At 54.2% G+C, this 24,057-nt stretch overlaps 1 protein-coding gene across 1 annotated transcript in view; it reads right to left on the bottom strand.

The window, feature by feature from the left end:
- The window catches only part of ANTXR1 (ANTXR cell adhesion molecule 1), a 183,986-nt gene that overhangs the window by 137,234 nt on the left and 22,695 nt on the right, over positions 1–24,057 (bottom strand). The window contains exons 2-8 of the mRNA XM_029066000.2: positions 23,865–23,936; positions 20,814–20,885; positions 15,594–15,675; positions 13,293–13,326; positions 7,555–7,634; positions 4,458–4,526; positions 3,423–3,503 (exon numbers count right to left, since the gene is read on the bottom strand). Coding sequence (XP_028921833.1) covers positions 3,423–3,503; positions 4,458–4,526; positions 7,555–7,634; positions 13,293–13,326; positions 15,594–15,675; positions 20,814–20,885; positions 23,865–23,936 — 490 coding nt within the window. The remainder of the gene's footprint in view (positions 1–3,422; positions 3,504–4,457; positions 4,527–7,554; positions 7,635–13,292; positions 13,327–15,593; positions 15,676–20,813; positions 20,886–23,864; positions 23,937–24,057) is intronic.

Here is a 24,057-nt window from a genome sequence, read left to right on the forward strand (position 1 = left end):
CCAGCGGACGAGAGGCGGAGCCAGGATTAGAACTCGGGTCCTTCTGACTCCCAGGCCCGGGCTCTATCCACTAGGCCACGCTGCTTCTCCAATGCTGTTGAATCATTCATATTCATTGTATTTCTACCATGTGCACGGTGATGAAAACGGTCATCCTACTGCGTACAGGGGTCCGTACTGAGCGCCCCACTGTGTTCAGGGGACTGTACTGGAAGCCCAACTGTATCCAGACCGTTATAATTGTGTCCCAAGGTGACCCTGGGGTGCTGAACATCTCGACGGGTGACAAACGGGCACCTGCCAGGTGCAGAGCACTGTGCTGGATGCCCTCCTGCGTGCGGAGGACCGTAGAGAAGCAGCGTGGCTCAGTGGAAAGAGCACGGGCTTTGGAGTCAGGGCTCGTGAGTTCGAATCCCAGCTCTGCCACTTGGCTGTGTGACTGTGGGCGAGTCACTTGACTTCTCTGTGCCTCAGTTCCCTCATCTGTAAAATGGGGATTAAGACTGTGAGCCCCACGTGGGACGACCTGATTCCCCTATGTCTACCCCAGCGCTGAGAACGGTACTCGGCACATAGTAAGCGCTTAACAGATACCAACATCATTATTACTGAGCACCCCACTCTGTTCAGAGAACTGTACTGGATGCCATACTGTGTGAAGAGGGCTGTACTGGACACCCTATTGCGTGCCTGAGGAAAGCCCACTCCATCATGGGGGAGCTTCCCTTCATCCTTTCATTCATTCAATAGTATTTATTGAGCGCTTATTATGTGCAGAGCACTGTACTAAGCACTTGGAATGTACAGATCGGTAACAGATATGACCCGTTCCTGTCTCGGTCACTCCTCCTCCTCCTCCTCCTCGCCATCCCCGAATCCTGGCTCTCCCCGGACGCCCCGGTCTCCCCTGCGGCCCTCTCCAGCGGAGGCCGCGTCTTCTCCCGCTCCCCCGGACTCCCCGGGCAGGGAGGAGGCGTCGGCTTCCTCCTCGCGCCCCGCTTCTGCCTTCTCGCCATCCCGCCTCCCTCATCCCTTTCTTTCCCTTCCTTGGAAGCCCTTTTCATCCGCCTCTGTCCCCCGCTCCCGATTCCAGTCGCGGTCACCTCCCGCCGCCCAGGTCCCACCTCCGACTTCTTTAACCATCCCGATTCCGTCGTCACGTTCCTTCTCTCTCTCTCTCCATCCCTCCGTCGATCCCCGGGGACCTGGGTAGCCGCGCGGAGGTTCCCGACGACCCCTTCCGCCGCCCGCCTTCTGTCACTCCTCAACTCCACTGGCTTCCTGCTCCACCCCACCTCGCCCACTCAGCCACACCTCGCCCACTCACCCACTCGGACACAGGCTCGTTCTCATCATCTCTAACCTCCGCTCAGTCTCTCCCCTCGCCGGCTCTCAAATCCCTCTGTCCGACCACAACCTCTTCGCTTGCCTTCTCTCCCACGCGCCTCCTCCCCGTAAATCTGTACTGCTCCCCTACGGAGACTTCCAATATCTACAGTTCACTTCGACAGTTCACCCTCCAGTGGCAACCTCCCCCCTGCTTTCAAACGGGACCCTCCCTCCCCATCTTAAAAAACCAACAACAAACCCTCCTTTCGCCCGACGGATCCCTCGGGATATCGCTCCTCTCCAATTCCTCGAGGAAGTTGGTCTATCCCCTCCGCCGCCCCTTCCTCTTCTCTGATTCTCTCTGGCCCCCTCTCGAATCTGGCTTCCGCCCCCTTCCCTCCATCGAAACCTCCCTGTCGAAGGTCGCCGACGAGCTCCTTCTCGCCGAATCCGACGGCCTCTACTCCACCCTCGTCCTCCTCCGCCTCTCGGCGGCCTTCGACGCCGCGGACGGCCCCCTCCTCCCGGAAAGGTTCTCCAACCTCGGCTCCGCCGACCCCGTCCCCTCCCGGGTCTCCTCCTCCGTCTGCGGCCGCTCGTTCCGGGTCTCCTTCGGGGGGCTCCTCCTCCGCCTCCCTCGAGGCTCGGTTCCGGCTCCCCTTCTCTTCTCCATCTCCCCCTTTTCATGCGCTCCCACAGCAATTACCCTCTCTACGTGGATGATTCCCAAATCTCCCTTTCCGGTCTTGATCTCCCTCCCTTTCGGCATCTCCTCCTGCCTTCAGGATATCTCTCCCTAGACGTCCCGCCGACCTCCGGAATTCAACCCGTCCAAACCGGAGCTCTTTGTCTTCCCCCAGAATCCTGTCTTCCCCCTGACTTTCTCATCACTGTAGACAATACCACCATCCTCCCTGTCTCACGAGCCCGTAACCTTGGCGCTACCCTTGATTCGTCTCTTTCATCCGACCGCGTACTCGATCTGTCACCCAATCTTGTCGGTTCGGCCTCCGCGACATCTCTAAAGTCCATCCTTTCCTCTCCATCCAAATTGCTGCCATGCCCATCCAGGAACTTATAATAATAATAATTAATAATTATGGTACTTAAGCGCTTACGATGTGCCAAGCACTCTTCTAAACACTGGGGTGAGTACAAGCTAAGCAGGTTGGACCCAGCCTCTGTCCTCCAAGAGGCTCACAGCCCCAACCCCCATTTTACAGATAAAGGAACCGAGGCCCAGAGAAGTGAAGCGACTCGCCCAAGGCCACCCAGCGGACGAGTGGCAGCGCCGGGATTAGAACCCACGGCCTTCTGACTCCCAGGCCTGTGCGCCATCCCACTTATGGTATTTGTTAGGCACTTACTATGTGCAGGGCATTGTTCTAAGCGCTGGGGTAGATACGGGATAATCAGGCTGTCCCACGTGGGGCTCACATTTTTTAATCCCCATATTTGCAGACGAGGTCACTGAGGCACAGAGAAATGAAGTGACTTGCCCAGGGTCACACAGCTGACAAGCGGCGGAGCCGGGAGTAGAACCCACGCCCTCTGACTCCCAAGCCCGGGCTCTTGCCACTGAGCCACGCTGTCCTATCCTGCCTCGATGACTATATCAGCCTCCTCTCGGACCTCCCTGCCTCCCGCCTCTCCCCGCGCCAGTCCATATTTCACTCGGCGGCCCGCATCATTTTTCTACAGAACGTTCAGTCTCCCCACGCCCCAGGAAACTCCAGCGCCGATGGATCGGAATTAATCCTTCTTAACGAGCGTTAGTAGGGTGAGGAGACGGGACTGCCGTGAGACCCCGGGCGCGTCGCTCAACCTCTCCGGGCCTCAGTCTCCCCGTCTGCGAGATGGCGATCGGCTTCCCGCTTCTCTCACCCTCCCAGGGTTAAAGAGAGGACGAGATGGTCGGGGTCCTCTGGGGAAGTTGCGGTGTACTTCAAAAGCCCCCCGCTTTCCCTCCGGGACTCTCTCCCGGGGGTGACCCCGGCCCACAGACGGGGGCCGGGGGGTTCCCGAGGAAGGAGTCGTTCTGGAGGCCCCCGGAGAGGCTGTCGGCGGCCCCGGGGGAGATGTCCGCTACTCACCGAGTCGATGATCCCCTGCAGAGCTTCGAAGCCGTCATTTACCGGAAACACGTGGTCCTTGCTGTCGGCGATGCGGGCCAGCTGGGAGAGGGACGGGGCGAGAGGGGGACAGAGGGAGGGTCCTCCGTGAGGCCCGGATGGCTGCAGGCCCAGCTGGCCCCCCCGGCCCGCGGGCTCTCGGGCTCCGTGGCCACCCGGTTTCCTGGCTCCCCGGATCCCCGGGCCCTGAGAGGCTCTCCCACCGCCGAGGCCATCCCATCACCGGATTTTTTTTAAGAAAAGGAGGCTCGGGGCGTGACCCCCAATGGCGACTAGAGACCATCGCGTCCATCCTTCGACTTGAGAGACCCCCCTCCAGGCTCCGGGCCCCCCGGCTCATCCATGATAATACTGTTGGCATTTGTTAAGCGCTTACTACGTGCAGAGCACCGTTCTAAGCGCCGGAGTAGATACGGGGTCATCGGGTCGTCCCGGGTGAGGCTCACGGTTAATCCCCATTTTACGGATGAGGTCACTGAGGCCCAGAGAAGTGAAACGACTCGCCCACGGTGACACAGCTGACAAGCGGCAGAGCCGGGAGTCGAACTCACGACCTCCGACGCCGAAGCCCGGGCTCTTTCCACTGAGCCACGCTGCTTCCCCATCCGAACGAGACCTCCCTCCCCAGCCCAGCGAGATCCTCCTCTCCGCCCCCCCGCCCCCCTTCGATTTAACGGACGAGACCCTCGCCACCCACCCGGCCGACCCGACCGGTCCCTCCGCCCACTCCCACGCCCCCCAGATCTCTGCTTCGGCCTCTGGAAGACGCAAGGACCCCCGACCTCTGACCCCGGCAGGCGGGATCAGCCGGGCCAGGGCCCTGCCCACCGCCCCCACCGTCCCCCCCAGGTCTCCCCAGATCGGGGGTCCCGTCCAAGCGGGCCGCCCTGGGCTCTCCTCCCCTCGGAGCGGGTCCCCGGGGACCCGGCCCAGCGGCGGGTGGGCGGCGAGGGAGCGTCGCCCGGATGCCCGGGTCCCCGGAGTCCCGGCCCATACCTGCGTCTCATTGAAATCCTTCACGCCCACACAGTAGACCGTCGCCCCAAAATCCCGAGACCGGTTGGCCTGGAAAAAGCAAAAAGAGACCCGGAATTAGGGGGTTGAACGCTGAACGCGGTGTCACCCCCTGACTCGGTGAGCAAATCAGTCAGTCAATCAAAGAGCACTGTACTAATCAATCCTAAATAGAACTAAAATAGAATACTTGATTCTATTTATTGCTATTGTTCCCGTCTCCCCCCGATTAGACCGTAAGCCCGTCGAAGGGCAGAGACCGTCTCTGTCTGTTACCGATTTGTCCATTCCAAGCGCTTCGCACAGTGCTCTGCACATAGTAAGTGCTCAATGAATACTAATGATAATAACGTTGGTGCCGAGCACTGTTCTAAGCGCTGGGGCAGACACAAGGGAATCAGGTTGTCCCACGCGGGGCTCACGGTCTCCATCCCCATTTTCCAGGTGAGGTAGCCGAGGCACCGAGAAGTGAAGTGACTTGCCCAAGGTCACCCAGCCGACAAGTGGCCGAGGCGGGACTCGAACCCACGACCTCTGACTCCGAAGCCCGTGCCCTTCCCACTGAGCCGCGCTGCTTCTCTAGCCACGCCGCTTCTCTGAAATACTACGGAATGAACCACTGAATGAATACTAAGCGTCGGGAAAGTGATAACAACTGAGGCATTTGTTAAACGCTCGCTACGTGCCAGGCGGCGTACTGAGCGTTGGGGTCGACGGAAGCAAATGAGGTCCGACCCGATCCCTGACCCACGCGGGGCTCACCATCTCAATCCCCGTTTTACAGATGAGACCCAGAGAAGTGAAGTGACCTACCCAAGCTCACCCGGCTGAAAACTGGTGGAGCCGAGATTCGAACCCACCACCTTATAACTCCCGCCCCCACGCTCTATCCGCTACACCGTGCGGCTTCTCAGTTACGGCATTTCTTCAGCGTTCACTCTGGGCTAGACACCGTACTAAGCTCTGGGGTGGATACAAGCAGATTGGGTTGGACACGGTAGAGAGGCAGCGCGGCTCAGTGGAAAGAGCCCGGGCTTGGGAGTCAGAGGTCATGGGTTCGACTCCCGGCTCTGCCGCTCGTCAGCCGGGTGACCGCGGGCGAGTCGTTTCACCTCTCTGGGCCTCAGTGACCTCACCCGTAAAATGGGGATTAGCCGTGAGCCTCACACGGGACGACCCGATGACCCTGTATCTACTCCAGCGCTTAGAACAGTGCTCTGCACGTAGTAAGCGCTTAGCAGATACCAACATTATTATTATTATTATTAAACACGCTGTCACAGCGTCCCAAGTGCTTACTCTGGTGCTCCATACTCAGTAAGTTCTCCGTAAATACGACCGGGAGATTCAGTGGATACGATCAATCACGGGGTTGGTTAAGCGCTTGATACGCGTCAGGCAGTGTTTTAAGCGCTGGGATAGATAGAGGTCGAGCAGGTTGGAGGGGGTCCCTGTCCTCCACAGGGCTCACGGTCTAAATAGGAGGGAGAGCATCAAGAGAGCAGTAGGGAAGCAGCGTGGGTCTAATAATAATGATAATGTCGGTATTTGTTAAGCGCTTACTCTGTGCCGAGCACCGTTCTAAGCGCTGGGGGAGATAAAGGGTCATCGGGTCGTCCCACGGGAGGCTTCACCGTCTTCATCCCCGTTTTCCAGATGAGGTCACTGAGGCCCGGAGAAGCGAAGTGACTTGCCCCCGGTCTCCCAGCTGACAAGGGGCGGAGCCGGGATTCGAACCGATTTGTACATTGGTACCGATCTGTCCATCCCAAGCGCTTAGTACAGTGCTCTGCCCATAGTAAGCGCTCAATAAATACTATTGAATGAATGAAGCCATGACCTCTGACTCCCTAGCCCGGGCTCCTTCCGCTGAGCCACGCTGCTTCTCCAGTCTAGGCTAGTGGTTGGGCCCAGGCCTGGGAGTCAGAAGGACCTGAGTTCTAATCCCTGCTCTGCCGCTTGTCTGCTGTTCGACCTCGGTCAAGTCACTTCGCTTCTCTGGGCCTCAGTTCCCGCAACTGTAAAATGGGGATGAAGACCGTCAGCCCCCCGTGGGGCAGGGACTGTGTCCAACCTGATTAGCTTGTATCTACCCCAGCTCTCGGTACAGTTCCTGGTGAATTATACTTCCCAAGCGCTTAGTACAGTGCTCTGCACACATTAAGCGCTCAATAAATACCATTTAATGAATGAATGAATGAATGAATGAATGGTGCATAGTAAGCGCTTGACAAATACCAGGGGAAGCAGAGTGGCTCAGTGGAAAGAGCCCGGGCTTGGGAGTCAGAGGTCACGGGTTCGACTCCCGGCTCTGCCACTTGTCAGCCGTGTGACCGTGGGCGAGTCGCTTCACTTCTCTGGGCCTCAGTGACCTCATCCGGAAAATGGGGATTAACTGTGAGCCTCACGTGGGACGACCCGATGACCCCGTATCTCCCCCAGCGCTCAGAACGGTGCTCTGCACGTAGTAAGCGCTTGACGGATACCAACGTTATTATAAAAAACGAACAGGTGTTCAATCCCCGTTGGACGGATGAAGAGACTGAAGCACAGAGGAAGTGCTTGCCCAAGGTCACACAGCAAGCAGTTGGCGGAGCTGGGATTAGAACCCGGGTCCTCTGACTTCCAGGCCCCGAGAAGCGGCGCGGCTCAGTGGAAAGAGCGCGGGCTTAGGAGTCAGAGGTCATGGGTTCGAATCCCAGCTCCGCCACCTGTCAGCCGTGTGACTTCGAGCAGGTCGCTTCACTTCTCTGTGCCTCAGTGACCTCATCCGGAAAACGGGGATGAAGCCTGTGAGCCTCACGTGGGACAACCGGATGACCCTGTCTCTCCCCCAGCCCTTAGAACGGTGCTCGGCACATAGTGAGCGCTTAACAGATACCAACGTTATTATTATTATAGGCCACGCTGCTTCTCTACTAGAAGCGAAGTGACTTGCTCAAGGTCACGCAACGGACAAGTGGCGGAATTAGAACCCAGGTCCTCTGACTCCCAAGCTCGGGTCCGGGTCACAGGTCCACCCCGCCTCCTTAGGAAGAGCTCAGGATTTTTTATTTTCCCCGAAGCCGTCATCCCTTACCTCCTGCTCTGCGTGGAAGAAGAGATTCTCATGGAGTTCTCCGTCGGTCAGAGCGATTATCACACTCGCCGTCCTGTAGCCTGTTGAACGAGACAAAGTCAACCAAAGCCACTTCTCCAGAAGGGCGACGTTCCCTCGAAACCAAGCCTCGGCGTAGCATGCTACGTTCCTTCGATCAATCAAAGTATTTATTGAACACCTCTTTGTTTATAAATGGTATTTATTAAGCGCTTACCACGCTCCGGGCACTGTAGATACAAACTAATCGGGTTGGACGCTGTCCTCGTCCCACACGGGGCTCACGGTCTTCGTCCCCGTTTTACGGATGATAATAATAATAATTTTGGGATTGGTTAAGCGCTTACTATGTGCCGAGCTCTGCTCGAAAAGCTGAGGTAGATACAGGGTAATCAGGTTGTCCTACGTGAGCCCCGTTTTACCGATGAGGGAACGGAGGCCCGGAGAAGTGAAGTAATAATGTTTGGATCTGTGAAGCGCTTACTATGTGCAGAGCACCGTTCTGAGCGCTGGGGGAGATACGGGGTCATCGGGTCGTCCCACGGGAGGCTCCCAGTTAATCCCCATTTTCCAGATGAGGGAACTGAGGCCCAGAGAAGTGAAGCGACTCGCCCACAGTCACACAGCTGCCGAGTGGCGGAGCCGGGAGTCGAACCCGTGACCCCTAAAGCCGGGCTCTTTCCACTGAGCCGCGCCGCTTCTCTATGAGGGACTGACTCCATTTTACATATATAAATTGTATATATTTTTATTAGCCTATTTATTTTGTTAATGAGATGCACATCGCCTCGATTCTATCTACTGCTATTGTTTTAACGAGACGTTCATCCCCTCGATTCTTATTTATCGCCGTCGTCCTCGTCCGCCCGTCTCCCCCGATTAGACCGTGAGCCCGTCGGAGGGCAGGGACTGTCTCTCTCTGTTGCCGACCTGTCCGTTCCAACCGCTTAGTACAGTGCCCTGCACGTAGTAAGCGCTCAATACATACTCCCGAATGAACGAATAATCACTATTCCCCGCTGCTTCTCAGACCGTAAGCTCGTTGTGTTAGGGAAATGTGTCTATTGTTCTATTGTCCTCTCCCGAGCGCTTAGTACAGCGCTCTGCACACAGTAGGCGCTCAATAAATACAGCCGACTGACTGAAGGACTTTCTCTTGACCTTCAACTATCCTCTCCCTCACCTGTCAAGGGATTATCAGGCTCCTCGAGACTCCTGTCGGGGCCAAAAATGGGATACTCCATAACTGGCTTCGATTCTTGGGGTCACCGGGAATTTCCGTGACGAAATGCGGGATTCTGGCTCCTCGTTTTCCGGTGGGTTTTTGTGATTCTTCCCCTTCCCCTTCCCCGAACTGCGCTTGGGTTTTCGCTCGAAGGTTTTGTGGTTTCCGACCCTTCGACGCGCTCCTTCGGAGGAAGCCCCCTCGGTGACTTGTTACCCCGAGTTCACGTTAACCAGGATTTCCCCGGAATTACCCTGGATTAAGTGGTCACCGAGCGGATCTTAGCGGGAAGAGCCCGGCCTTGGGAGTCGGAGGATGTGGGTTCTAATCCCCCCTCCGCCGCTTGTCCGCTGCGTGACCCTGGGCCAGCCGCTTCGCTTCTCTGGGCCTCAGTTCCCTCATCTGGAAAACGGGGATGAAGACTGCGAGCCCCACGGGGGACAATCTGATGACCTTGTATCTCCCCCAGCGCTTAGAGCAGTGCTTGGCGCATAGTAATTCTTGATTCTATTTATTTGCTATTGTTTTAATGAGATGTTCATCCCCTTGATTCTATTTATCGCTATTGTTTTTGTCTGTCCGTCTCCCCCTGTAAGCTCCTCAAAGGAGAGGGACCGTCTCTATCTGTTACCGATTTGTCCATTCCAAGCGCTTAGTCCAGTGCTCTGCACAGAGTAAGCGCTCAATAAATACTATTGAATGAATGAATAGTGAGCGCTTAACAAATACCATTATCATTATTATTATTATTATCATTATTAACTCTATAATAAGTAGCACTGCACAGCGGCTGGAGCCCGGGCCCGGGAGTCAGAAGGTCTTGGGTTCTATCCTGGCTCCGCCACTCGCCTTTTGTGTGACCTTGGACAAGTCACTTCACTTGTCAGTTCCCTCATCTGGAAGATGGGGATGGAGACCGTGAGCCCCAAGCGGGACAGGGACTGGGTCCACCCCCATTTGCTTGTAACCACCGAAGTGCTTACTGCAGAGCCCGGCACATAATAATGTTGGGATTCGTTAAGCGCTCACTACGTGCCGAGCACTGTTCTAAGCGCTGGGGGAGATCCAGGGTCATCAGGTTGTCCCACGTGAGGCTCACAGGCTTCATCCCCGTTTTCCAGATGAGGGAACCGAGGCCCAGAGAAGCGAAGCGACTCGCCCACAGTCACCCAGCTGCCAAGTGGCCGAGCCGGGCTTCGAACCCGTGACCTCTGACTCCCAAGCCCGGGCTCGTTCCACTGAGTCACGCTGCTTCTCATAGGAGGCGCTTAACAAATGCCCTAATTATCAATTATTATTATTATTCTAAACTGCAGACACATCTGAAGAAACTCACGGGTCTCCACGATCTTGACTCCGGCGGTCTCGATCCCACACGTATCCTACCTCTGGTGCCACACCGAGCCACCGAGAAGTTAAATGAATTGCCCAAGGTCACGCAGCGGGCAAGTGATCGTTCGTTCATTTAGTCGCTCACTCATTCATTCAGTAGTATTTACTGAGCGCTTATGCAGAACACTGGACTAAGCGCTTGGGAGAGGACAAAAGAACGATAAACGGGCACATTCCCTGCCCACAACGAGCTGACAATCTAGAGGCGGGACTAGAACTCAGGTCAGTCAAGTCAGCCAGTCGATCACATTTCATTCATTCGTTCGACCGTATTTATTGAGCGCTTACGTGCAATTCATCAACAGATAGAGACAATCCCGAGTGCTTACCGTGTGCAGAGTACTGTACTAAGCGGTTGGGAGCGTGCAATAGAACGGACACGTTCCCCGTCTACAGTGAGCTGCGGTCTAGAGGCGGGATTAGAACTCAGGTCAGTCAAGTCAGCCAGTCGATCACATTTAATCCATTCGTTCGATCGTACTTATTGAGCGCTTTCTGTATGCAGAGCACTGTCCTAAGCGCTTGGAACGTGCAGTTCATCAACAGAGTCGATCCTGAGCGCTTATTGTGCGCAGAGCACTGTACTAAGCGGTTGGGAGCGTGCAATGGAACGGACACATTCCCCGTCTACAGTGAGCTCCGGTCTAGAGACGGGACTAGAACTCAGGCCAGTCAAGTCAGCCAGTCGATCACATTTCATTCGTTCGTTCCATCGTATTTATTGAGCGCTTACTGTGTGAAGAGCACTGTCCTAAGCGGTGGGGAGCGTGCAGTGGAACGGACACATTCCCTGGCTACAGTGAGCTTCGGTCCAGAGGCAAAACTAGAACTCAGGTCAGTCAGGTCAGTCAGTGGATCACATTTAATTCATTCGTTCGATCGTGTTTATTGAGTGATTTCTGTGGGCAGAGCACTGTCCTAAGCGTTTGGAGCGTGCAATTCATCAACAGATAGAGCCGATCCCAAGCGCCGACTGTGGGCAGAGCACTGTCGTCTCTGTTGCGGAACTGTCCAATCCAAGCGCTTAGTCCAGTGCTCTGCACATAGTAAGTGCTCAATAAATACCATTGAATGAATGAACGGATGAATTCAGGAGCCGGCATAGGTCGCAAGCGAAATTATGCACAATTTGTTTATGAAGGAAATTATTGCACAACAGGAGCATCGCGGCCTAGTACCTAGAACCCAGGCCTGGTTTCGAATCCCCGCTCCGCCCCGTGCCCGCTGGGTGACCTTGGGCAAGTCCTTTTGCTTCTCTGGGCCTCACTTCCCTCACCTGTAGAATAAGGATTCACCTTGTTCTCCCTCTTAGGCTCGGAGCCCCACGTGGGACAGGGGCTGCGTTCGACCCCGTTAGCTTGCATCTTCGTCAGTGCTCAGTAAAGTGCTTGTCAAACAATAAGCGCTTATGGGTCAGTGGCAAGAGCCCGGGCTTGGGAGTCAGAGGTCACGGGTTCGAATCCCGGCTCCGCCACTTGGCAGCTGTGACTGGGCAAGTCACTTCACTTCTCTGGGCCTCAGTTCCCTCATCTGTCAAATGGGGATTAACTGTGAGTCTCACACGGGACGACCTGATGACCCTGTATCTCCCCCAGCGCTTAGAACAGTGCTCTGCACATAGCGAGCGCTTAACAAATACCAACATTATTACTTCTCTGTGCCTCAGTGACCTCCTCTGTCAAATGGGGATGGAGCCTGGGAGCCTCCCGTGGGACGACCTGATGACCCTGTATCTCCCCCAGCGCTTAGAACAGTGCTCTGCACCTACTAAATGCTTAACAAATGCCAACATTATTATTATTATCATCATTATTATTATTAATGAATGCCATCAATCAGTCGATCCAGTTTACTGAGTGTTTACTGTGTGCAGAGCACTGTAGTAAGTACTCGGGAGACTACATTATAACATGTCTGTCCCCCCTCTAGACTATAAGCTGGCCATGGGGAGGGAATATGTCTGTTTCCTGTTATACTGTACTCTCCCAAGCGCTTAGCACAGGGCTCTGCGCAGAGTAAACGCTCAAAAAATACGATTGAATCAATGAATGAACGAATGAGTCCTACCCCGGAACCCAGACTGGCTTTCAGCTCTGCTGCAGGGCCCTTCTGACCTCAGAGGAACAGGCAGTGTGGCCCCGTGGTTAGAGCCCAGGCCCGGGAATCAGAAGGATCCGGGTTCTAATCCCGACTCCGTCACCTGCCGTGTGACCTCGGGCGAGCCGCTTCCCTTCTCTGGGCCTCAGTGCCCTCATCTGTAAAATGGGGATGGAGACCGCGAGCCCCACGTGGTGACGGGGACCGGGAATCTATTTATTCTATTGATTCTATTCACTGCTATTGTTTTTGTCCGTCCGTCTCCCCCAGTTAGACCGTAAGCCCGTCGTTGGGCAGGGATCGTCTCTATCTGTTGCCGATTTGTCCATTCCAGGCGCTCAGTACAGTGCTCCGCACATAGTAAGCGCTCAATAAATACGATTGAATGAATATCGCCAACGGCTTGAATCCATGACCGTGCCGGGGCGTGGGAGGCTGGGGAACCGGGCCTTCGCTAAGGAGATGCAAACTCGAAACCCCGCATATAATAATAATGATAATTAGCTTGTCTCGACCCCCAGCGTTTAGTACAGTGTCTGGCACGTAGTAAGTGCCTCACAAATACCATGAAAAAAACAAACCAGGAAGAATTGGGGCCTTGGATTTCTTTCCTTCGAGGAGCAGCGACCCGCGGTGTGGAAGAGGCCGGGATTCTCCCCACCTCCAAGAGAAGCAGCGTGGCCTAGCGGGTAGAGCCCGGGCCTGGGACCCCCGAAGGTCCTGGGTTCTAATCCCACCTCTGCCGCTTATCCGCTGGGTGACCTCGGGGCAAGTCGCTTGGCTTCTCTGGACCTCAGTCCCCTCATCTGCAAAACGGGGGTGAAGACTGTGAGCCCCTCATGGGACGGAGACTGTGTCCAAACTGATGGCTCGTAGCTACGCCAGCGCTCAGTACAGTGTCTGGTACACAAGAAGCGCTTACCAACTATCATACAGAAAAGAAAAAGAGCAACCGGAAGCGGAGGAGAGGGGGGCGGGAAGAAAGGGAATCATAAAATCATCTTACCTTGCCAATTTTCATGGTATATCTGCTCACTGGCCTGAAATACACACGGCAAGTGCGGTTAGCGACGGAGTTACTTCTGCTGAACTTATTCTCATCATCGGTGGCATCTGTCTGTTACCGATTTGTCCATTCCAAGCGCTTAGTACAGTGCTCTGCACATAGTAAGTGCTCAATAAATACTATTGAATGAAGGAATGAATTTATTGAGTGCTTACTGCGTGCAGAGCATTGTGCTAAGCGCTCGGGAGAGTACAGTGCTACAGAGTTGGTAGACACTCTCCCTGCCCACAAAGAGCTGACGGCCTGTCGATCAGCCAGTTAAGGGAATTTATAATCACTTACGGTGTGCAGAGCCCTAATATAATAACGTTGGTATTTGTTAAGCGCTTACTATATGCAGAGCACCGGGGACTGGGTCCAACTCTGCAGACACCCCGGCGCTTAGTACAGTGCCTGGCACATAGTGAGTGCTTAACAAATACACCTAATTATTATTATATTTACTTAGCTAAGTGTTGTGGAGCTAGGGAAGCAGCGTGGCTCAGTGGAAAGAGCACGGGCTTGGGAGTCAGAGGTCATGAGTTCGACTCCCGGCTCCGCCACTCGTCAGCTGGGTGACCGTGGGCGAGTCACTTCACTTCTCTGGGCCTCGGTGACCTCATCTGGAAAATGGGGATTAACCGTGAGCCTCACGTGGGACGACCCGATGACCCTGTATCTCCCCCAGCGCTTAGAACGGTGCTCTGCACATAGTAAGCGCTTAACAGATACCAACATTATTATTACTGTTAGGGGGAGTATCCAAGGGTTTAAAGGGTGCACGACGAAGTGCGGAATCGGGGGCGAGGGGAGGGCGGAAAGGGGAAATGAAGATTTGGGATTGTCATTTCACTTTTCTGGACCTCAGTTACCTCATCTGTGAAAAGAGGATGTGATACCTATTCTTCTTCCTACTTAGTCTGGGAATCCCGAGGGGGCCGGGAACTGTGTCTGACCTGATTAGCTGTTATCTTCCCCAGCACTTAGAACAGTATTTTGACGGATAGGAAGTGCTTAATAAATACCATTAAAAAAATCATAAAAAGGGGTTTCAATTCCTGTTCTCGACTTAAACTGTGAGCCCTTTGTGGGGCAGGGACCGTATCCAACCTACTTGTCTCGTATCTCCCCCAGCGCTTAGGAGAGTGCTTGTCACATAGTAAGCGCTTAACAAATATCAACATTATTATTATTATAAGTAATAATATTATTATTAATAATGATAATGTTGGTATCTGTTAAGCGCTTACTATGTGCAGAGCACCGTTCTAAGCGCCGGGGGAGATACAGGGCAATCGGGTTGTCCCACGTGAGGCTCAAAGTTAATCCCCATTTTACAGATGAGGGAACTGAGGCCCAGAGAAGTGAAGCGACTCGCCCACAGGCACACGGCTGACAAGTGGCAGAGCCGGGAGTCGAACCCATGACCTCTGACTCCCAAGCCCGGGCTCTTTCCACTGAGCCACGCTGCTTCTCTAGTATGCTTTTGGGCAACATGTCAGTCAGTGAGTCCGTCGAGCGTACTTATTGAGCACTTACTGTGTGCACAGCACTGTACTAAGCACCCAGGGGACTACAATATAATGATACAACAGACACATTCAGCTTCAGACACGTTCAGAAGCAGCGTGGCTTAGCGGCAAGAGCCCGGGCTTGGGAGTCAGAGGACGTGGGTTCTAATCCCGGCTCCGCCACTCATCTGCTCTGTAACCTCGGGCAAGCCACTTCCCTTCTCCGTGCCTCAGTTACCCCATCTGTAAAATAGGAATTAAGACTGTGACCCCCCCCCCCCACGTGGGACAACCTAGTATCTACCCCAGTGCTTGGCACATAGTAAATACATAACAAATACCATAATTATCATTATTATTATTACATTCCCTGCCCATGACGAGCTTACGATCTAGAGGGGGAGACAGTCATTAAAAGAAATAAATAAAATTACATAAGTGGAGTGGTGCTGGGAGGGGGGGGAGAATACCGTGAGCCCGTCACTGGGCAGGGATGGTCTCTATCTGTTGCCGAATTGTCCATTCCGAGCGCTTAGTACAGTGCTCTGCACATAGTCAGCGCTCAGTAAATACTATCGAATGAATGAATAAAGGGAGCAAGTCAAGGTGACGCAGAAGGGAGGAGAGGAAAGGAGGGCTTAGTCAGGGAAGGCCTCTTGGAGGAGACGGGCCTTCGATAAGCCTTCGAAGGAGGGGGAGAGTCATCGTCTGTCGGATACGAAGACGGAGGGGGTTCAGGGCCCAGATTTACCCTTTCAAATCCTTCATGCATGTAGGTGTCTCCTCCAGGTAGGACCTTCTGTAATTCTTCCAAACCTTGCCGGATCTGCTCCCTGCAAGGAGAAAAAAAAAGCAACGCAACACAGTGTGAGCACTGACCAGGACCCACATGAATATGACAGTAGAATGATTATTATTATGGTATTTGTTAAGCGCTATCTGTAATCCTAATAATCATTATTAATATCACGGTGCCTGGCACAGACAAATACCGTCATCAGTATTATTATTATTCGCCTGGCTCTCGTCCCGCTTAAACTCCCGGGTCTGAAACGCCCCCCCCGATTTAGATCTGGGTCACCACCGATCAGATAGCGACCCTCCGCCTCCCTCTTCTCCCCTTCTCCAAATCCCCCGTGGGGAGGCCCCAACTCATGAGCTAATGGGAACTGCAGGGGAAGCCACTTGTTGTCCTTTGACAACACCAATTTCTTCCCAGTAATAATGTTGGTATTTGTTAAGCGCTCACTACGTGCACAGCACTGTTCTAAGCGCTGGGGGAGATACAGGGTCGTCAGGTTGTCCCACATGGGGCTCGCAGTCTCCGTCCCCATTTTCCAGAGGAGGGAACTGAGGCCCAGAGAAGTAAAGTGACTCGCCCACAGTCACACAGCTGCCAAGTGGCGGAGCCGGAATTCGAACCCGTGACCTCTGACTCCCAAGCCCGGGCTCTTTCCACCGAGCCACGCTGCTTCTATCTACCCCACGCTCAGTAGGGTGCCTAGCATGATACCATAGATAATGATGGCATTCGTTAATAATAATAATAATAATAATAATGGTGGCATTTGTTAAGCGCTTACTATGTGCAAAGCACTGTTCTAAGCGCTGGGGAGGATACAAGGTGATCAGGTTGTCCCACGGGGGAGCTCACAGTCTCGATCCCTATTTTACAGATGAGGCAAACTGAGGCCCAGAGAAGTGAAATGACTTGCCCAAAGTCACACAGCTGACAAGCGGCGGGGCCGGGATCTGAACCCATGACCTCTGACTCCCCCGCCCGGGCTCTTTCCACTGAGCCACGCTGCTAATATTTTAAATATTTTTTGAACCTCAGAGTGACTAGCTGTAGTCCAAGTGGTATTTATTGAGCTCCCGCCGGGTGCAGTGTAGTAGGATAAGCTCTTGAAAAATAGTCCCGACTCACAAGAAGCTTCTTCTCTAACATTATTAATGAGAGTTTAATTCATTCAATCGTATTTATTGATCGCTTAGTGCGTGCAGAGCACTGTACTAGGCACTGATGGAAGTTGGGAGGAGGGAGGAGTCGTTTGGGAGTGGGAGCAAAGTCTTTGAGCCCCTTCCTTATACAACAGTAATAATAATGATGATGGTGGTGTTTGTTAAGTGCTTATTACGTGCCGAGCACCGTTCTAAGCACTGGGGTAGATACGAGGTCATCAGGTTGTCCCGCCGTGGGGCTCACGGTCTTCATCCGCTTTTTACAGATGAGGGAACTGAGGCCCAGAGAAGTGAAGTGACTTGCCCAAAGTCACACAGCTGACAAGTGGCAGAGTCAGGATTAGAACCCATGACCTCTGACTCCCAAGCCCGGGCTCTTGCCACTGAGCAACCCAACTTCCATTAAACACCGAGTCCTAGTTTCACAGAAGGAATCTCAAAATCTCTTGGGATCTCTGCTTTTCCTACTGAGCCTTACTCTTGATTCCCTCATCCTCAAACTCTGGCTCATGCCATTATTATTATTACAGTATTTGTTAAACGCTTACTATGTGCCAGGCACTGTACTGAGCGCTGCGACAGATCCAAGCAAATCGGGTTGGACCCAGTCCCTGTCCCACTTGGGGCTCACGGTCTCCATCCCCATTTTCCAGATGAGGGAACTGAGACCCAGAGAAGTGAAGTGGCTTGCCCGAGGTCACACAGCAGACAAGTGGGGGAGGCGGGATTAGAACCCATGACCTTCTGACTCCCAAGCTCGGGTTCTAGCCACTACATCAGGTTGCTTCTCATTCTGCCCTATGGCTCTCCCCATCTTCAAAGTAGACTGTGAGCCCATTGTTGAGCAGAGATTGTCTCTGCTGCCGAATTGTACTTTCCAAGCGCTTAGTACAGTGCTCTGCACACCGTAAGCGCTCAATAATATGATTGAATGAATGAATGAATGAATGAATGAATGAAAACCCATTTTCTCCAGGAGCTGTATATGTACATTCAACCACGTAGATATGTACATATATGTATAGATATATATATAGATATGTATACATCTACGTGGTTGAATATTGTTAATAATTATAATTTTTGTGATGGTACTGGTTAAGCGCTTACTTTTTGCCCAGTATTAATAGTAGCGTTGGTATTTGTTAAGCGCTTACTATGTGCCGAGCCCTGTTCTAAGCGCTGGGGGAGATACGGGGTCATCAGGTTGTCCCACGTGGGGCTCACAGTTAATCCCCATTTTCCAGATGAGGTCACCGAGGCCCAGAGAAGTGAAATGACTCGCCCACAGTCACGCAGCTGACAAGGGGCAGAGCCGGCATTCGAACTCATGACCTCTGACTCCCAAGCCCGGGCTCTTTCCACTGAGCCACGCGCCGGGGGAGATACAAGATAATTGGGTCAGACCCAGTCCTACCTCTAGACTTCCCCTATTTGCAATTTATTTCCGTTTCTGCCTCCCCTGTCAGATTGTAAGGTCCTTAAGGGCAGAGACAGTGTCCAGACAGTCAGTCAGTGGTATTTATTGAGCACTTACTGTGTGCGGAACACTTGGGAAAGTACGATATAGCAATATAAGAGACACATTCCCTGCCTACAACGAGCTGACCGTCAAGAGGGGGAGACAGACAATAATATCGATAAATAAATGACAGATGGGGACGTAAGCGGTGCGGGGCCGGGACGGGGGATGAAGAAAGGGAGCGAGTCGGGGCGACGCGGAAGGGAGCGGGAGAGGAGGAGAGGAGGGCGCGGTCAGGGAAGGCCTCCTGGAGGAGACGGGCCTGCAATAAGGCTTTGAAGGAGGGGAGAGGGATCGTGTGTGGGATTGGAGGCGGGAGGGCGTCCAGGACGGAGGCGGGACGCGGGCCGGGGACGGACGGCGGGCCGGGCGAGCCGGAGGCCCGGGGTGGAGGCGAACGACGGCGGAGGAGCGGAGCGTGCGGCCCAGGGTGGAGGAGGAGGAGAGGAGGGAGGGGAGGCCGGAGGGGGCCGGAGGACGGACGGGCTTTAGAGCCGACGGGGACCGGTTTCTGTCTGATGCGGCAACTAGTGGAGCGTCTTGAGGAGCGGGGAGACGTGGACTGATCGTTTTTGTGGAAAAATGATCCCGGGCAACCGAGTCAAGCGTGGTCCGGAGTGGGGAGAGACGGGAGGCAGGGAGGTCGGCGAGGAGGCCGAGACAGGACTCGAGGCAGGAGAGGAGAAGGCACTGGATTAACGGGGTAGCCGTTTGGATGGAGAGGAAAGGGCGGGTTTTAACCGCGTTGTTAAGGTTGAACCGACAAGATTTAGTGATGGATTGAATATGTGGGTTGAAGGAGAGATTGGCTTCAAGGATAATAATAATAATAATAATAATGTTGGCATTTGTTAAGCTCATACTACGTGCAGAGTACTGTTCTAAGTGCTGGGGTAGATACCCGTCCCACGGGAGGCTCCCAGTCTTAATTCCCATTTTCCAGATGAGGTCACTGAGGCCCAGAGAAGTGAAGTGACTGGCCCACAGTCACCCAGCTGACAAGCGGCAAAGCCGGGATTTAAACCCATGACCTCTGACTCCCAATCCCAGGTTCTTTCCACTGAGCCACGCTGCCTCCCTAGGTTAAGGGCCTGTGGGACGGGAAGGACGGTGGAGCCTTCTGCGGTGATGGGAATGTCGGGGGAGGACAGGGTTCGGGCGGGAAGACGAGAAGATCTGGTTTTGACATGATGAGTCTGAGTCATGGGAGGAAATCCAAGCGGAGATGTCTCGAAGGCAGGGGGAAGTGCGAGACTGCAGAGAGGGAAAGAGATAAGGGTTGGAGATGGAGATTTGGGTAGCGTCCACGTAGATGTGGTTGTCCCATGGGAGCGAATGAGTTCTCCGTGGGAGTAGGTGGAGATGGAAAAGAGAAGGGGACCCAGAACTGAGCCTTGAGGGACCCCCTCGGTTAGGGGGTGGGAGGCGGAGGAGGAGCCCGAAAAAGAGACCGGGACCGAGCGGCCGGAGACAGAGGAGGAAAACGAGGAGAGGACGGCGAAGCCGAGGTTGGATAACGCTTCCGGGAGAAGGGGCCCGTCCGCTGAGTCGAAGGCAGCTGAGAGGTCGAGGAGGACGAGGATGGAGTAGAGGTTTCTGGATTTGGCAAGGAAGCGGTCACTGGTGATATCACAGACGCATTCCCTGCCCACAGCGAGTTTACAGTCTAGAGGATGGAAAGGGGGAGGTCTGGAGGTAGAATTCAGCAGGGTTTTCTCCTCTCCTGAGTTAGGTTTGAAAGGAAAGACAGGGGTTACCCCGTTTCCCTGCCTCCCCGAGGTTTGAGAGGGCTAATAGACACCCCAACTAGGTCCTGCACGATCACTTGCTTTCGCTACCGGGGCGGTCCCGCCAGTTGGAGTTTAAACACGGACCGGGGGTAGAGAAAGCCAAAAGGTTTGGGAAGGAAAGAAAAGGTACAAATCACGAAACAGGAAGCTAGGGAAGCAGCTTGGTCTAATCCGGGCCCTGCCACTCGCCTGCTGTGTGACCTTGGGCAAGTCACTTCACTTCAGCGTGGCTAGGTGGAAAGAGCCCCGGCTTGGGAGTCAGAGGTCATGGGTTCGAATCCCGGCTCTGCCACTTGCCAGCTGTGTGACTTTGGCCAAGTCACTTCACTTCTCTGTGCCTCAGTTCCCTCATCTGTAAAATGGGGATTGATTATGAGCCCCACGCGGGACAACCTGATCACCTTGTATCCCCCAGCGCTTAGAACAGTGCTCTGCACATAGTAAGTGCTTAACAAATACCAAGATTATTATTATTCTCTGGACCTCAGTGACCTCCTCTGGAAAATAGGGATGAAGACTGGGACGCCCACGTGGGACACCCTGCTGACCCCGTATCTACCCCAGCGCTATGCTTGGCACATAGTAAGTGCTTAATAAATACTATAATAATTATTATTATTGTCATCGCTACTATTGAACCGAGGGGTCCCCGGGGGAATCCCGGGAGGAACAGCGGCTTAGAGGAAGGCGTTCTCACCTGTCTTCTGTTAGCTTCATGAGGGTGGACCCTCTTGTAGAAAACACAATGAAGGACATCCTCAGTTGTGGGCTGGAAAGGGAAGAGAGCTCGGTCAGAGAGGGTCGCAAGCATCGGGATGGCTCCCCCCCCCCCCATCCCTCTGCTCTACCCCCTTCCCCTCCCCACAGCAGTTGTATATATTATTTATCCCTCTATTTTTTTAATGATGTGCAAGTATCTATGATTCTATTTATCTATTTTGATGGTACCGATGCCTGACCACTTGCTTTGTTTTGCTGTCCGTCTCCCCCTTTCAGACCGTGAGCCCGTCGTTGGGCAGGGATCGTCTCTATCTGTTGCCCGATGGTCCATTCCAAGCGCTTAGTCCAGTGCCCTGCACACAGTAAGCGCTCAATAAGTACGATTGAATGAATGAATGAAGCCTTGTGGCTTAACGGTTAGAGCCCAGGCCTGGGAGTCAAAAGGTCATGGGTTCCGATATCGGCTCTGCCACCTTCCCGCTGTGGGACCTTGGGCAGGTCACTGCATTTCTCTGGACCTCAGTCCCATCATCTGTGAAATGGGGATTAAGGCCGTGAGCCCCAGGGGGGACAGGGACTGTGTCCAACCCCATTAGCTTGTTTTTCCCCAGTGCTTAGAACAGGGCCTGGCACCTCTTAAGTGCTTAACACATTCCTCAGTTATCATTAGAACTCAGTGTGTGACGGGTTTTATCGCTCGCTATCGTCACATGTGACACCCACACAGAACCGTGAGAGGCCTGTGGTGCTTTGACACCGGTGTGGCCTGGCCCCCGGGATAGCGGGATGACGCCACGGCCTCCATTTTCTGGCGGGCGACGGATTTCTCGCTCCGTGGAACAGGTCTCTGAGGTGACCTCTGACCCCCACGCTTGTTCCCGAGTCTCCCCCCGGGATGGGTTTCCGGTCCTTGGCGAGGGGGAGGCTGGATCACTGTGGATTTCGGAGCACGAGCGGGAAGCGGAAGGGAACAGGCCAGCTGCGAGCCCGGCTGTCCGGGCTCAGACCGGACGATGCCCGCAGCCGCCTCAGAAGCCCTTCCTTCCTCAGACATACTTTCACCCGCTACCACCTTAGACACCCTTCCGCCCCCAAATACGCTTCCACCCGCAGCTGCCTCAGATGCCCTTCGGCCTTCGGACGCCCTTCCACCCTCAGACACCTCTCCGCCCTCAGACATCCTTTCTCCCACAGCCGCCGTAGACACCCGCTTCCACCCGCAGATGCCTCGGGTGCCCTTCTTCCCTCAGACACCCTTCCGCCATCAGAAGTCCTTCCATCCGCAGCTGCTTCAGACGCCCTTCCTCTCTCAGAGGCCCTTCCACCTACAGCGGCCTCAGACTGCCTTCCTCCCTCAGACGAGCTTCCTCCCTCAGCTGCCTCAGACTCCCTTCCATCCGCAGACATCCTTTGACCCACAGCCACCTCAGACGCCCTTCCTCCTTCAGACGAGCTTCCTCTCTCAGCCGCCCCGGTCGCCTCAGACTTTCTTCCGCCCTCAGACACCCTTCCTCCATCAGACACCCTTCCGTCCTCACGCACCCTTCTGCCCGCAGCCGCTTCAGATGCTCTTCCTCTGTCAGAGGCCCTTCCATCCGCATCCATCTCAGATGCCCTTCCTCCCTCAGACACCCTTCCGTCCTCACGCATCCTTCCATCCACAGCTGCCTCAGTCGGCCTTCCTCTTTCAGAGGCCCTTCCTCCCTCAGGCGCCCTTCGGCCCTCAGACGTCTTTTCGCTCACAGATGCCTCAAACGCCCTTGTCCTTCCTCCCTCAGACAAGCTTCCTCCCCAAGACTCCTCAGCTGCCTCACACTTCCTTCCACCCTCAGACTCCTTCCACCCTCAGACCTCCTCCCTCTCTCAGGCACCCTTCCGTCCTCACGCATCCTTCCACCCACATCCCACTCAGACCCCCTTCCTCCCTCGGACACCCGTCTGTCCTCACGCATCCTTTCTCCCGCAGCCGCCTCAGACGCCCTTCCTCCTGCGGCCACCTCGGACACCTTTCCACCCTCAGAAGCCCTTCTGCCCATCTCCCTCCTGCCCTCAGACGCCCTTCCGCCCTCATCCCCAGCTCTCTCGACTGGACGTTTCCTCCCATAGACTCTTCAGCCGGGGACGGGACAAAGCGTCCACCTCCAGCCTAGCGTCCAGGGTCACTTGCACCGCTGCCCAACTTTGCCACAGCATCAAGAAGTCCAGACGACCCTGTCACCCGCCCCCAGGAGCCGGGAAGCAGCCTGGCGTAGTGGCTAGAACCTGGGCCTGGAAGTCAAAAGGGCATGGGCTCGAATCCCGGCACTGCCACTTGTCAGCTGTGTGACTGTGGGCGAGTCACTTCACTTCTCTGGGCCTCAGTTCCCTCATCTGGAAAATGGGGATTGAGACTGAGAGCCCTGTGTGGGACGGGGACTGTGTCCAACCCGATTTGCTTGTATCCAGCACTTAGTACAGCGCCTGGCACATAGTAAGCACTTAACAAATACCATAATTATTAGAAAAGAGCCAACTGAAATATAACTAGTTCCCTAAAGTGAGGAACGAAGGCCTGTGAGCCAGGGAAATGGCTTATCTGACTCTTGCTGAGAAAATGATGCCAACTTTTTCTCCTCAAACCCAGGCCACGATCCAGGGGTCAAGGTCAAGGGGCTTAAGGCCACCCTTCCCCATAGTGCACTGGGTTCGGCTCAATAACAATAATAATAATAATGGCATTTGTTAAGTGCTTACTATGTGCCAAGTACTGTTCTAAGCACTGGGGGGGGGGGGTACGAGGTAATTAGCTGTCCCACGTGGGGCTCACAGTCTTAATCCCCATTTTCCAGATGAAGGAATTGAGGCCCAGAGAAGTGAAGTGATTTGCCCCATAACACCCAGCGGACAAGTGGTAGAGCCGGGATTAGAACCCATGACCTCTGACTCTCAAGCCTGGCCTCTTTCTACTGAGCCACACGACTTCTCACCCAGCCTGCCTTGCGTTCATGCCGACCGCTTCCCTGAAACCGTCCAAAAACCCGTTTCTTACCTGATGAATTTGTGGGCCAGATGTTCCACAAAGAAATAAATTTCATTCCAGTGGTGCAGAACACTGCCAGATCTGAAACAGACATGGGGGAAAACATTAATTAGCTTGGTTACTTATTTACCTTTTTTTGTCTGTGAGGTATTTGTTAAATGCTCTCTGTGTGACTGTAATAATAATGGTATTTGTTAAGCAC

This window comes from Ornithorhynchus anatinus, chromosome 5, assembly GCF_004115215.2.
Source record: "Ornithorhynchus anatinus isolate Pmale09 chromosome 5, mOrnAna1.pri.v4, whole genome shotgun sequence".
Lineage (NCBI taxonomy): Eukaryota > Metazoa > Chordata > Mammalia > Monotremata > Ornithorhynchidae > Ornithorhynchus > Ornithorhynchus anatinus.